General features: G+C 41.0%; 1 protein-coding gene across 3 annotated transcripts in view; it reads right to left on the bottom strand.

Moving 5' to 3' along the window:
- Nucleotides 1-16,101, bottom strand: part of oxsr1b (oxidative stress responsive kinase 1b) — a 69,203-nt gene that overhangs the window by 43,740 nt on the left and 9,362 nt on the right. For all 3 annotated transcript variants that reach the window (XM_072688858.1, XM_072688855.1, XM_072688856.1), the window contains exon 2: nucleotides 10,141-10,253. In XM_072688858.1, coding sequence (XP_072544959.1) covers nucleotides 10,141-10,253 — 113 coding nt within the window. The remainder of the gene's footprint in view (nucleotides 1-10,140; nucleotides 10,254-16,101) is intronic.

Raw genomic sequence — 16,101 nt, forward strand, 5'->3', positions numbered from 1 at the left:
CAGAGATGTTCTAGTCAGATTATGTGGCGGTGTGTGTGTACATATATATACATACACACACACACACACACACACACACACACACACACACACACACACACACACACATATACACACACACAAATACGCACTACAACATGTAGCTGCAGGCCAAATACTGTGGGTTTTTTTTTCCATTAATCGTTTAACCTTTTTAAACATTGCATAAATGAAATAGCCTAAATGTATATCTTACTTTTCAAAGAAAAAACAATTACAAAACTAAAGTTATTTGTTTTATAAGATCATACGTAAATTCGACATGACAAAACCCAGTAAATCCAAGTAAATTTATGAAAATATATATTTAAAAAAGTACATTTTAAAAAGTCATCCCTAATAAGTCTTGACTTTCTCATGCTCTGGTTAAATTTAGCAAGACATGTTGACAGCACCATTCAAAGGAAAAATAGGCCAGCATGCATTTGCTGACAGCATAAATAAAGGCAGCCCTCTTTTCCTCCTTCCTTCTTCTCCAGGTGCAGCACTGAAGCTGTGTGTGTGTCAGACTGCTTGTGCTCGACACTAGGGAGAACTGAGGTAATGTTAGAACTACAGGCCCAAACTCATAACCCAAATCCCTCTCACTGTGTTCAACAGCCAGAACCTCTTAACAGAATCTTTCTGAATATCCTTACCGCCCTGCAGGTCAATTAAACTAACACGATTTGGATGCTTCCGTTGTAGGTTGAAAGATCACTTGTCTGGAAAGAATTAGTCCATCAGAGTCTTCTGAAATTAGATTTCTATCTGCTGGTGGTTAAAATACTCCTGACTGGTCTAAACACGCAAGTGAAAGACATCATCGCTTCATGAAAGACTTAGAATATATCCTTCAACCCTTAGAGACATTAAAAACAATTCTCTATAACTAATAAAGAAGGTACTCTCAAATGTCTTGGTCTGAGAGATGAGCAATTTGATGATATATCTGCAATGAGCTTGCCAGGAATATCTTAAACACCATCCAACTATGTGCACTTAATTTTTTAGTTGGGAAAGGAGGGCTGCCCAATTTCCTGACCAATTTCATTATTGCCAATGCCTACCCACTAACTAGGCCTCCTTAAAAATCACACAAAGCTACCAATGCTGGGGGGGTGAAGGCTAGAATGTGATTCCTTAGAGTCTAGTGAAGCCAGTGTACCTATCTGTTGCCAATTCCACATTAGTATACAGCTGAACACTGGCTAGCATCACACACAAATGGGAGGGCCATCCTGCCGACCCCATCCTACCAATCAAAAACAATCTCTCGATCTTCTGACGATAAGGGAAACTTTGTGTTGACAGCACATCAAATGTAGCATTAGCCTTTTGCTTGTGCACGTTGTTCAATCCAACGGAACACAAAAAAAAATATATTCATTAAATTAAATTTGTAATTAAAAACAAAAAGCAAAAAAAGCACACCACACAAGCTCTTGTAATACACCTCACGTATGAGCTACTATATTGCTCCTTGATTCTCTAATCACAAAAAGCAAGCATTGGACTAGCTACAGCCAACAGCTAGCTATGAATTCCTGAACTGACTGCCAAAGCTAATTCTCCACGAAATATTTGGAACGCTTAGAGTTGTACAATTACAACAGAATCATTAATATTGAACCAGCCATTAAAGACTTTGCTGTCCACAAACAATTCTGCTTGCCAATAGGAAATGCTGTTAAAAAGCACAGAGCATGAGGCAAATACAAATTACATGGCACAGAAGTTGGAAAGAACAGAACCCGAAATCTGGATTGGACCAAAAATACTTGCAGATTAATAACGAGCTCCTCTCGTGATGATCAGCTGGCAGAAACTGCTCCCCCAAAGCACTTTTGTTGAGAAGACTCGTTTTCCTTTGCCCATTGGGATGAAACCAATAAAATAACCAATGAATTGCTCACTTAATGGGTTTTACACAGCAATGGACAGGAGGGCATATGAACAGCTTGGAATGTAGAAGTCCTTACAAAGGTTAAAAATCCTAACCTGCAACACTGATCTGACTTTTAGCCTTGTAGGAGATGACACCCTGCACATGTTCCAACCTGCACAAGCCTGAATATCCTAGGAGCCCAAGGATATAGGATTTCGACAGGTGTGGGGGTCATGAATAGTCCCATTAACAGGAAAGTATTTGATGAAACAGCAGCAGGTTAGTCGCTACGATGTTAAAGGAAAAGGTGCTGGAAGAACCGACTGGTTCTGGTGAAACTAGCTGTTCTGAAGTGCAACATGCCTAAATATAAGGAGTTGAGTCCCTGCATTTTCAAGCTTTACTTAAGTAAACACAGTTTCTCAACCTCGCACTCACGTTAGAATACTCTTAAAATATTTGGATCTCTGTAGAATACAAAATCTAGGGAGAGAAGCCTCGAGGCTAGGGTTTGGTCTGTTTAACAATGGCCAGATGGTGTAAAAAGACAAGCAGAACTAAGAGAGAACAGTTTGACAGAACCTTACAATTCCGCTTCGAGTGGTAGTGATTCACGCTAGTAAGTGAGGCAGGGGGAATTCAGGCAGGCAGGGAGAAATGTCCTCGAGCGAAGAGGAAAGAGGCCTCTTCTACTAACAAAGGTTGTGGATAGTTTTACACCAGCGTAACAGTCCAACAAAAGAGCCACAATACCATGCACATTGTTCTCGGAAAGCAGAGGGGAAAGAAGCGTTCTTCCAGCTGCCCAATGCTCAGCTTTGTCCGGGGTCAAATTTGGTCAGTCGAGTGGGGATGACCCTCTGCTTCCACTGCTCTGGGAGTGGAAAGGAACCGCGAGTCAGTGGATGTATTTCGGGCCCAGCCTGATGCCTGGAGCTGTGATTGTTATTTTTCTCTCGCTCTCTCTGCCTCTCGCTCTACACACCGATATCATGGAGGGATAGCTTGTGCAGGGACAGACGAGCTGACAGACTGGAACTGATTGAATTGTTCCATAATTAAATCCATTTGAGGCCAAAGAGAGGAATGTATCTGCAGGGCTACCTGTGGGGTCTCCGCGTCCGCAGGTTTGGCACGTCAAACCTCTGCTTGGTCACTGGTTTGGACAGTAACAGAGGCAGAGGAACAATTGGGCATTTTACGGGCGGGTAAACAACACATTTCTTGATGTTCACTTAAGGACAAGGCATGAGGAAGCCCACTGCCCGTTCTGAAAAAGGGCCACGTCTCTCTGCACTTCATGGTCTGTTGAGTAGCAGAGCTGTATGTGTAAGTGACAGAGACATGCTTTCAGATGGTGCCTTTATGGTTGAAATGGGTCACTGTGTGAAATCCGGCCTGCAAAGGCTGCAAAAAAATGCTAAAGAGTGACTGAGCACAGATTTGCTTGCTAGTCAGGCTTGCTCAGCTGACCCCCTGGAGGGGGGTAGAATGCGATTTGAGGCATCATATGGTGCTCACCATGATTACAGTCAGGTTCTGCTCTGCTCCCTGCCTGAGACACAATATGCCTGTGCTTTCTGAAGGACACCAGTTCATGTTCATGCTCAATTGGACGTAGATAAATGTGTCATTTGCACAGATTCATGAATAATTCAGACCTTTTCTATGTATAGGGGGGAAAAACGTATTTAGTCAGTCACCAATTGTGCAAGTTCTCCCACTTAAAAATGAGAGAGGCCTGTAATTGACATCATAGGTAGACCTCAACTATGAGAGACAAAATGAGAAAAAGAAATTCTGAAAATCACATTGTCTGATTTTTAAAGACTTTATTTGCCAATAATGGTAGAAAATAAGTATTTGGTCACCTACAAACAAGCAAGAATTCTGGCTGTCACAGACCTGTAACTTCTTTAAGAGGCTTCTCTGTCCTTCACTCATTACCTGTATTAATGGCACCTGTTTGAACTCGTTAACAGTATAAAAGACAGCTGCCCACAACCTCAAACAGTCACACTCCAAACTCCACTATGGAGTGGAGACGAAAGAGCTGTCGAAGGACACCAGAAACAAAATTGTAGACCTGCACCAGGCTGGGAAGACTGAATCTGCAATAGGCAAGCAGCTTGGTGTGAAGAAATCTACTGTGGGAGCAATAATCAGAAAATGGGAGACCTACAAGACCACTGCTAATCTCCCTCGATCAGGGGCTCCACGCAAGATCTCAGCCCGTGGGGTCAAAATGATCGCAAGAACGGTGAGCAAAAATCCCAGAACCACACGAGGGAACCTAGTGAATGACTTGCAGAAAGCTGGGACCAACGTTACAAAGGCAACCGTCAGTAACACACTACGCCGCCAGGGACTCAGATCTTGCAGTGCCCAGACGTGTTCCCCTGCTTAAGCCAGTACCTATCCGGCCGCGTCTGAAGTTTGCTAGAGAGCATTTGGATGTTCCGGAAGAGTATTGGGAGAATGTCTTATGGTCAGATGAAACCAAAGTAGAGCTGTTTGGTACAAACACAACACGTTGTGTTTGGAGGAGAGTGAATGCTGAGTTGCATCCAAAGAACACCATAACAACTGTGAAGCATGGGGGTGGCAACATCATGCTTTCGGGTTTCTCTGCAAAGGGACTAGGACGACTGGTCCGTGTACACGAAAGAATGAATGGGGCCATGTATTATGAGATTTTGAGTGCAAACCTCCTTCCATCAGCAAGGGCATTGAAGATGAAACATGGCTGGGTCTTTCAGCATGACAATGATTCCAAGCACACTGCCAGGGCAACAAAGGATGGTGTGGTTGGTGTGGCGCAACAGATAACACCACTACCTACCAGTGAGCTATTACACCATGTGGGAGACTGGGGTTCGATTCCCAGTCTGGGTGGCCATGCTGCGCTACACCAATAAGAGTCCTTGGGCAAGACTCCTAACACTACATTGGCCCACCTCTGTAATACCAGTAACCATGTAAGTCGCTCTGGATAAGAGCGTCAGCTAAATGCCGTAAATGTAAATGTAAAGGACTGGCGTTGTAAGAAGCATTTCAAGGTCCTGGAGTGGCCTAGCCAGTCTCCAGATCTCAACCCCATAGAAAACCTTTGGAGGGAGTTCAAAGTCTGTGTAGCGCTTAACCTCTGTCATTGCCAACAAAGGATATATAACAAAGTATTGAGATGAACTTTTGTTACTGACCAAATACTTATTTTCCACCGTTATTTGCAAGTAAATTCTTTAAAAGTCAGACAATGTGATTTTCAGATTTTTTTTTCTCATTTTGTCTCTCATACTTGGGGTCTACCTATGATGTCAATTACAGGCCTCTCTCATCTTTTTAAGTGGGAGAACTTCCACAATTGGTAACTGACTAAATACTTTTTTCCCCCACTGTATAACCCCCCCCCCCCCCCAAAAAAAATAAATAAATAAAATTCCCGTCAATTTCATCATGGATGATTTTGTAGGAGTAGTTGTATTCAGTCGACAGGTCTTGAGAAATTCCAAAAAATCCTCATGTACCACAATGAACACTGGTTGTCAAGAAAAATAATAATAATACACTGATGTTTAGCAGTTGTTTACCAAGTAACTACCAACAAGATGCCATGCTGCTAATCAGTGTTGAGAAATGAGTAGTGAAGAAAAATGGGCCATTATAGGAAGTGAAAAATATGTGGGAAGGAGGTCATTTAGATCAGATGAAAATGACACGTGGTAAAGATGAACAATGATTGGCAATCTGGGTGGTGAGGGTGTGGCCAGGTTAGCGTGTAAATCCAGAAGAGAAGAAGTGGGAGTTTCCATTTGAATAGTTATTTACAGGCATCAGAAAGTAGACAGGGTCTCTATGAAGCATGTAATACCTGCAAGCTGAGGTTACATGTTTTGCCATTAGTTTACAACAGGTATTTACGGTATTCTAAAACCTTCTGCTTGAAAGAGACAGGAATAGTACTTTTCTGCCTACACTGATGCCTGACGTGTCATTATTTTCAGCTGAAAACACAAAAAGGGATCAATTTTCCTAGAGAGGATGCTGCCAAAACACAACCGCACGACTCTGCACCAGGCCTGAACCCTGTGGCTGGGCAGTCGTGGGCAGCAGGATGACATACTGGAACAGGCTTCTGTGGCAGCTGCCACCTCCGGTGCCCCACCCACCCCTCGTGCTGCTTGGCATCCAACAAAAGGCAAAAAGCGCCTCAAACCAGACAAAAAAACAAAACAAAACAAAAAAAAGTGTCCAATTCAGTACCGGGACGTCCCAACAGATCAAAGCAGATACGGTTCCGGAGGCAACGCTGGGCTGAAAGACATTCTGCTGATTCACTTCACAAGAGGGTCGTCAATATAGGGGAGAAGCGCTCCTCAGAGGCATGGTGTGGGGGTGGGGCAGAACGAACAAAGGCTAGGATCTCGGCAGCTCAACCGCGTGGATTTTAATATTCAGCAGTTCCGAAACGAAAGCTGAGAGCTGAGACAGGGCGAGGCAAATGAATTCTGATTAGTGAATGACTCAGGAATATAGGCTAAGCTATTCCGGGCCTGCCGCAGACAGAGCTCTTTCTTCCAGTAACATCTGCCACGACGAGGAATTCTGCTCAGAATCCACAGTTTCCGTGCAGTCAAGCGGTGCTTTTAACATGCAAGCAATTTCATCAGACGAAGTATTATCAGAGCGGTCACGTGTCTTGAGAACACCCGGGGAACATTGTGTCACATGGATGCTGTGATGAAACACAGAGGGGCCACTATGGACACACCATTACATCATTGTTCGTCTGGAGCCTTTGGCTGTGTGAGAGAAGAAAAACCTCCCTAGGTCACAATATCACTCGAAATTCTAAGTTCTCCGCTAATGGAGCTGAGCCCACTCGTGAATGCGGATTCAAATTGTCCCTAGGATATTTAGGATCTATGACAACACCAATCGACTGAGATTATACTGAGCAGAACTGGGATAAATGGCTTGCATCTTGGATGCAATCGGCTGTACCTCATGGAAGAATTTCCTCAAGGTTCTCCCCTGAATGTGGAATGCTTGCTCGTATAGCTGACTGCAGATCCAGCTCATTTTAGGGGCAATCTGTGTTTAATTTAACGCTTCCTGAGGTTGCTCTGCAGGTCATAGAGGCAAAGTCTTTTCTCAGAAAAGAAACCCACATACCTACACAACAGGGTTAACTTTCCATGTGGGCCAAGTGTCCACGTGGAAAGAAGAATCTCTGATCCTTCTTCCAATTCATCCCACCAAAACAGCTCAGTTTTACAGAAGAAAGCTCTTACTGCTAGGTGGCCGCAGATTACGCTCCTCAATTTTACCCCCCCTCAATATACTGAGAACACCACTAGGTCATATATTGTTTATAACAGTATTTCTCAATTTAGTCCGTGGGACCTACCAGACAGCTTATGATATAATCTAGTGCGTTATGGTATGGAATACTACCAGAATGTGAAATATTTTCAGTTTATTAGATCGTTCAACATGATTATTGCATTACTGTGATTTTATAAAGCACTAACCATGATGAGCTATTAGGTTAACCCCAAACTAATACGTAGTCTGTCAACAACCACATATCTCCATTTTTCCTAGGAAATTCAAAGGAAGATGGAAAAAAACTGCTCCTTTGCAACGCAGCAGCAAAATGGCAAAACCAAATGTCTGCATGGTGGTTTTGCTTTTATAGTCTAATTTTCAGAACTAAAACAGTTCAAACGGTTCAACAGGACTTTGACAGGAAATGTGAACAGTAAAATGCTGCTTAACAGCTACAAGCATACGCTTGACATTAGCGGCAAAGGTATGCGAATGTACCCAGTTTTAAGTGTGAAAAGGGCTTAGCACGTAACTGGTAGGACAGCATGTGTTTCATAGTGCTGAATGTTTATTTATGAGCAATGCACATGTAGTCAAAGTAAAATTCTCTCATTTTAAATTTAAAGATGCAATACACCCCCGAGTTTGATCTAGAGTCTGGCACAGATCCACTCTAGCAATGTGATCTAGCGGTTTGTGGCACAGGGTCCAAATCATAAGCATGAAACTTGAGCCAGTTTTATTTCCACTTTGTGGTTTTATCAACTAGAAACCGTCGACGTCCAACAGCATTCTTAAAGGACTAATCGCCAAAGCTTTTGGGGCTTTCCTGGCAATTAAAACTGTATTCCATTTCGCTCATTTAGACTAATTATTCTTCAGCCCAGTAGAAATTTCTCTGTAAAAGTGTGCTCTGGACCATTCTCGGATTTCTCAGTCTGCGCAGGCCTGAAAACAGACTGTGGTTTATTCCGTTATCACGCAAATAGTGTTTAACACCGTACCTTCAGGACACCGACTAAACACTTTTAAAGCAACAAACCTGAAGGACTTCATCTTTTAGATAATGCATGTTCAGGTTGTGGCTCATTGTGTTTTAACAACAAAAAAATGGGGGGGGGGGGGGTTGCAGCATGACCCTTGGGTTTTACATGACATTTACGCCACATCTTATTCTGCAAGTTTTTCGGCTGGTTTACACCTAACTGGACACAAAATCCTATTTTGCCTTTTTGAATAATAAAATGTGTTGTCCAATGTATTCTGGGGCATGTTGTTAAACTGATGCGTTACTGAAACATTTTCACCTTTTAACACCTAGTAACACTGGTACCTTGGAAAGACCTACTGCCTGACCTGTAAAACATTTAAAGGAAACACTGTAATCCACAGAATTGGCTCCAGTCTGTTAAATGTACTGTTCGTTGCTCAGACATAATAAATTGAGAGCCTCTCATTGGACAATGCGTTACCCTGTTCTGCTACAGTACTGGTATTGATTTTACGTTTTAGTACTACTGAATGAAAACACTGTCGTAAATTCATTTATTCTCAAATTCTATCAAAACAAGCTAGGTCAGGTTTGAAAGACATTCTGTTCCCATAAGGAACCATGGGTTCATTAAATCTACTTAAATATCATTTCAAACCTTGACATGTAAAACAAACTGAAAATGTAGTGAATGTTATTAATAAGCCCAGCAGCACTGGTTACTCCGTTTCCCCCGTTTCTCAGAGAACCTGCAGATCATGGACACAAGCTAATGACTTTCCTGAACAACGCAATCAGCGGCATTCCCCAAAACCAAAGGATCAAAGAGGCAGCTGACATTAGGGATCACACGGACAAAGGCGGAAAGTTACATTTACAACCAGCGTATGACCTCCTGAGCTCCTTGCAAACATGAAAAATGAAGCTCACAGAGCAGGAAGCAGCAAGTCTGTACGAGGATTAGAATCTAGGAGAGTCGCATGTCAGAGCTGGTTTAGCTTCTTAGACGTGGAGTGAGAATTTCTACATATACTCTAAACCAGCTTTATGAGAAGAGCACAGCATCCTCTCTCTCAGCAGGGGAAAATGATTTAATGAGTAGCTGTCAGGAGACAAATGACACTTCTACAATGTCGATCTTTGTTCCTTGCCTTTGGCAGTTCCTCTCCTGTGAGGCCTGCGATGACCGGCGATGACAATGATGGTTTAGTCATGCGGTGCTTGTTGTAGAAGACTTATACGGGTTAAATCCTGCTGGACAGGTTCCACATGTGTTCCACCACAAGATCTTAGAAACTCACCTTGGACAGTTTTTTAGCCCTCTTTTCCATCACCTCCAAATAACAGAATGAAGTTTCAGATATGTCTTAATGCCTTTTAGCATAAGAGTAACATAATATACACTGACCAGTCAATACAGTGCTTGTTGAAAGCTTGTAAGAAGGCCCTTTTAAATGCACCGTTTTGTGAGGTCAGAAAATATGCTCTTCAGTTTAGCCACCTTTTCAGTACTGCCAAGGAATAGCCCCATTAATTTGTACAGAAGTCCTCTGTGACCGAATAATACCCCTTAATGTGCGATGAGCCTTGCTGTGTAAAGGAGTTAAAGACACAGTAACAAAAAGGTAATGCAAAAAAAAAGTATGTGAATGACATCCTGTTAATTAAATGTATGACAAATGTGGAATATGGGCCCTTTAACCCATTATTGGTTTATTGTTCAGTGACCACAGTGACTACACATCGACTTATTTCTAAGGTATGGAATGATTTAACATATGTCAAGACCCACCTGTAGATCCTGGGATTGTTATTAAGGGTGAAAGCAAGCACCCAGATTATATGCTTATTAAATTTGGAAAAAAGAAACAACAAGTCAGGCAGCTGTTTAAGTGTGTAACTGTTTCATTACCAGGAGTTCATCCATGCTGGTCTGGCATTTCTCCAGGTTGATGCGTTTGATAGCAACCTTTTCCTTCCTGGGGACGCAGTAGGCCGCCTGGACAACTGCTGTGGCTCCACTCCCTATAACAAAGCAAGCATTCATGTTAAAGTCAATGTTTCAACAGTGTCATATTAAAAGCAACGGTAGACCACCCATCTCCCAGAGAGCTTTTTTTTGGTCTGGTCTGGTGATACTTATAGAAGCTTAGATTAACTGCAGCTTTCCATTTTCAGAGAAGCCTTTCAGCAATCTACAGCCTGAAATGCAATCAGAATGCTGGCAAAGCACACAGTGTATATCTGACTGGGATGAAATACTGTCAGAAACCCATGTAGGGTGACATGAACGTCAATGGCAAGGGATTGGGTCAGCAGAGAATCATTAAATCATTGAACAAGTAAACAACCCTGCATTTTTCTTGTCGTTACTTGTCACTGTATTGACAATCCAAGAAACAGAGAAATGTGAAGCCTCTGCAGTTTTGTCATATTTTCCTTTTTAAAAAAAGACATGATCTTCCGCAGGCTGCTCAAATTTTCTGTCATTTCTACATGACGGAGAGCAAGATTCCCATTCCCCACTCAAACAAACCAGTCCACTCATTCAGATGTCTCTGCAGGCTGGGACACTGTAGAACAGTAATATCAAATGGCCTCTCCTTTCCTCTTCCCACAACTCAACTCAGCCACTGGACACAACTGGTTTACAATAAGCTTCTAATCCCTATTTAAACCCCTTTCATTTAAATAACCAGTGGTCAGAGTGTGAATCTGTACGAAATTTGTGAAAATGAAGACCAAAAAGCTTTGAAGGGAAATAGCATAGGGATGCAAAACCTATAGAAATGCACAAGACTATAAAAAAAACATTAAATCTATGATATCCAAGTGCCTGCATAGCCCAGTAAGCACTGCTGGATCAACTGTGAGGAAGTTGCATCGTACCACCCAGGCACAGCCTAGACAAGGCCATCCCTCAAAACTCGTGGGGACTTGTGGGGGAGGCCACAAAGAGGCCAACACATGGGACTTAAAATGACTGTGGTAAAAAATCTGATGATTTTTTTTGAAGAGAACTGAACACTTTTGGAAGACACGATGCATTTCTTATAATTTATAACACACAGTATATGGAGAGAAGTATTGGGAGTCCTGCTCATTCCTCTTAAATCAAGGGTATACTTGTATAAATTCATAAATAAATAAAAATAGTTTATGCCGCTTTTGTTGGAGTAACTGTCTTTACCGTCCAGGGATAGCTTTCTACTAGATTTTGGAGCATTGCTGTGAAGGTTTGATTGCATTCAGTGACAAGAGTAAATGTAAGAACATTAGGGAAGTCAGTATATCAGGATGATCACCACCCCACCTCCTCAACACGTCCCAACTGTATTAAATGGTGCAGCATCATTTCAGAAAACACAATTGCACTGCTTAATACTGGGGGGCTTTATACCCCTCGCATTAGGCATGGTGCCAACAGGTTCATGTTTGTCTAATCCAGAGTCTTCTATTGGCAGTGCTTCTCTTCTACAGAGACTACACAAATGTGTGTGTGTGTGTGCATTTGCACATCTGTGTCAGCGATGGGTGCAACTTAAAGCAGCTGAATGAACTCATTAAAAGTGTGTAGACAACCCAGCGTTTCTCTAATGGAAGGAGAACTGCTAATACATGATTTCTTTAATGGTTTTATGGCTTTACTTAATGACAGCATTGCTTACCTGTATTACAGGCATAGAGGCTAGTAACCCTGAACGCAACAACACCATGGTTAACAATGGAGATGGCACGATTTGATACCACGCTGTTTAATTGAAGCTCTTCCTTTAAGATGAGCATCTAAAAGTAGGCCATCATACTGCAACTACTCAAACTCTCTGCACTCTCCCCCACAGCAAGAAACACACAACTAACATCACATCACACAGATTGAGTGTGTGCAGTTGCAGGACCAACTCATTCTCCCCCCCCCCCACCCTCCGATATCCCATCCAGCAGTTTCTGTTAATTCTGACCCAATCTCTATTTGGAAATATGAATAAATGTCCATAGGGACACAAACTTAATATGATTCCTTACAGTATGATTCCTCACTCCTACATCTAATTATAAATACCGCTTGCATGTAACAGTGGTATTAATGAGTCTAAGAGAAGTTATAGTTTATTCTTAGTAAAATGTAATAATATGCCTTTATGATGAAACATAAAAATAATAAAGTTAACGAATGTAGCTTAGGGTCTTATGCAGGTTATAGTACAATCCAAGTAAAATGTTATGTTTTTATGAGGACAAGAAAGAAAGAGAAAGAAAAAAAAAATATATATATAAAAAAAACCTGTAGGCCAAACAACAAAGCAGCTTTATCTTAGGTAGCTCTGATCCTTTAAAAGGCTTATGCAGTGTATTTGAGCTTAAGACATAGCCCTACCATGCAATAAAAGCACTGTTTAATTGAAACAACTCATAAAACACTACGCTCATGTTTCCACTCCAAGATTTCCTCAAGCAGAGTTTCAGCTACTCTAGTGAATGGGAGTCTGACACAGAGCTTTACAAGTTTTGATTTTTTTTTTTTTAATTATCAGCTTTCATCAGCTTCCCAAGCTCTCTCCATATGCCCAGATATTAACAAAGTCCTCTTTGTTGAGCATTCTGATGGAGCCAACAAGGCACCATGGACAAAATGTAAAAAAAAAACAAAACAAATGCATGCTTTTTTTAATTAAAACCTGGCTTCTAACCATATGGTCCATATGTTTGTAGAAATCCCTAAACACAGAACGAGAGAGATGATTCTTTGAATAAGTCGCTGAAAATGTTACAGGAAATCCAGTCTTGCTGCTTGTTGTGTGCTGTTTTTTTCCAGTTCTTGGAGAATATACATTTTAACCGCAAACTTTAACCATATGACCCAGTTCTCACTTGTAAACTTGAGACAGCTCTAAAAAGAACCTTACGGAAGGGCCGAGACCTGACAGTCCTCCTTTCAGTCACACGATGTATTGATCCTTTTTAAGTCAGTCAGTGACCTCACCGGTCATGATTTTGGCTGAAAGACAAGTATTTGCACCAGCCAAACAACATCCCTCCCTGGACAGTTCACAGACACCATGCTCACACTCAAATTGGAAAGCAGACCTAATACCAGACCAGGCCATCTAACCAGGAGGATATCTAACTTTCATCAATCAGTAGCACATACTATATTTAATTCTCCTGTAAAACATGACGTGAAGGAATGGTAAGGTTAGATGTGCTGAGGGAAGCAAAGATTAAAGTCTGCCAGCACTGCCTCCAGTGTTAAGTTCCTCAAACAGCTAATCAGTCAACAGGCATGACTCTGCAGTCGTTTGGGAGTGGATGGTCTTCCCTCTCAGAGGAACCATTTCATTTCTTGCAGTGCAGGAGCTAAAAGGTGTGAATGCATTGATCTGAAGGTAATGCAAGTACACACGTGGACAAAATTGTTGGTACCCCTCGGTTAATGAAAGAAAAACCCACAATGGTCACAGAAATAACTTGAATTTGACAAAATTAATAATAAATAACAATTCTATGAAAATGAACAACTGAAAATCCGACATTGATTTTGAACCATGCTTCAACAGAATTATTTTAAAAACTCATTAAACAGGCCTGGACAAAAATGTTAACATGTTAAATCAAGGTGTGTCCACTAATTAACATCACAGGTGTCTACAATCTTGTAATCAGTCAGTGGGCCTATATATAGGGCTACAGGTAGTCACTGTGCTGTTTGGTGACATGGTGGACTCAACATGGACCAGAGGAAGCAAAGGAAAGAGTAGTCTCAGGAGATTAGAAAGAAAATTATAGTCAAGCATGTTAAAGGTAAAGGTTATAGGACCATCTCCAAGCAGCTTGATGTCTCTGTGAATACAGTTGCACATATTATTCAGAAATTTAAGATCCATGGGACTGTAGCCCACCTCCCTGGACATGGCCGCAGGAGGAAAATTGATGACAAATCAAAGAGACGGATAATACGAATGGTAACAAGAGAGCCCAGAAAAACGTCTAAAGAGATTAAAGGTGAACTAAAGGTGAACACACCTTCAAAAAAGTTATCTGCACTTGGCATAAGTTCACTACTCGAGAGGAAATCAGGGATATCAGTGATAACACTGCTTCTTTTAGTTAAATCGCTAAACGTCATGGATGCAGACAACTCCGATAAATATCTAGTAGTAGTAGGCAGTTCGGCAAAGTCCAACTAGCATTACTGCATCATTCTTTTTCTGAAACAATATAAAGGACTAAATTAAAATGATAAGGTGGGGGTAAATAAATAAATACCAGAAGACTCTTTTCCAACAGCAGCTTACATTTATAAAATAGACACACAAAAATAGATTACCAGGTTTAATAGTCTAGGACATCTTGACTTTTAAAAATGAGAAATATATTATAAAACTAAAGCAAATCTAAACATTTATAGTACAAACTAGTAAAACAACAGACTGAAAAATGTATAGATAGATTAAAGATGCAATGATCATCCCTACCTAAACACAAGAACATGTGCACGCAGCGGCTTTCCTGAGCCTGGAATAAACGTGCCAAGTGTTGCTTCATGTTCTGAAGACCTTTGTTTCATGCTACACGCCAAGATCAGTGCTGAACAGATGGATGAGAGATTACCTTCCATTTACAATAGTTCACATTTTTCTATTTTTCACCTGAGCTCAGAAGAACCTGAGCTTTGCATTGCTGTAAAAGCCACACAAGACCTCTTCCCAATGTACAGCTATGAGAAGCTCAAACATCAACATCTTGACCAAGCATCACAAAAAGTTGGCGTCAATTGTTGTCTCATTGCAGACTTGTGCAAGAAAAGTCCAGGGTGTGTCCTTCTTTAAATGGAATTTAGAAAACTAGCATTTGGCATAATTATGAGAGAAACATGAGCATAATTTTTTCCAATCTCAGTGCAGGCCAGCTCCGCCAGTTTAATGGAGGCCTGTTTTTGATTGCTGGCTTCTAATTCAAATAATTCAATATTAGGTTACTAGGTTACCACATTAGAGAATTAAGTAAAGAAGAGCCAGCTGACGTTATTTGGTTACACCCCAGCTGGCTTATTTCCCAACCGCACACAAACCAATGAGCACACAATCACTAGGAAAGCTTTGATACTTTAAAAAGCATGTGGCAAAGCTTTACTCGAGTAAAGTAAAAAAAAAATAATGAAACCGGGGATATTTAAAATATTATTAATTACATTTTACAAATTAAAACTGAAGATATGTCTACATGATATTTGAAAAAAATTGACATTGTAATATTTTTTTTTTGCAATATTTATTTTTTGCAATAAATATTTATTGCCATATTTAAATTGACCAGATTTCATCAGAAGTCAATGATCCAACAGGTCTTCATATTAACAGTGCACGCAGTGATTCCAAGAATGAAGTAATATAAATGATATTTGGCAGATATAAACCGTCTCTGGTAGACCTGTAATGGAAAATGAAAACAGTGGGCATTTTCTAATCCTGTTTGTATAACTCTTCCAACTCTTAAGTGTTCACAAAAGCTCCAGTAACAGTTAGTTGTAACTGCCGAGTCAAACTTCTGCACAGCTTCTTTCGCACAGGTCCAAGAAACAAGCAGCAAGGTTTTTGATTACAGTCCCAAAAACTTATAGCTAGACAAGACTGTTGACTCTGTGGTGAAACGCTGCACCAAAAACATAACATTCATGTAAATATATTTACAAACACAAACTATATTCATCTAATAATAACCATAGTTCTGCGGCCGATGTTAAATCTTGTTTTTAGGATTCATAAAACCTCAACACGTCAAACAAATTAATTACAACTTCAGATACTCTATGTATAGATATGCTCAGGCTTGCTGAAGCAGGCTGGACAATGCTACCTCAGAGCAGTGACGG

The sequence above is a fragment of the Salminus brasiliensis genome, chromosome 1 (genome assembly GCF_030463535.1).
Source record: "Salminus brasiliensis chromosome 1, fSalBra1.hap2, whole genome shotgun sequence".
Lineage (NCBI taxonomy): Eukaryota > Metazoa > Chordata > Actinopteri > Characiformes > Bryconidae > Salminus > Salminus brasiliensis.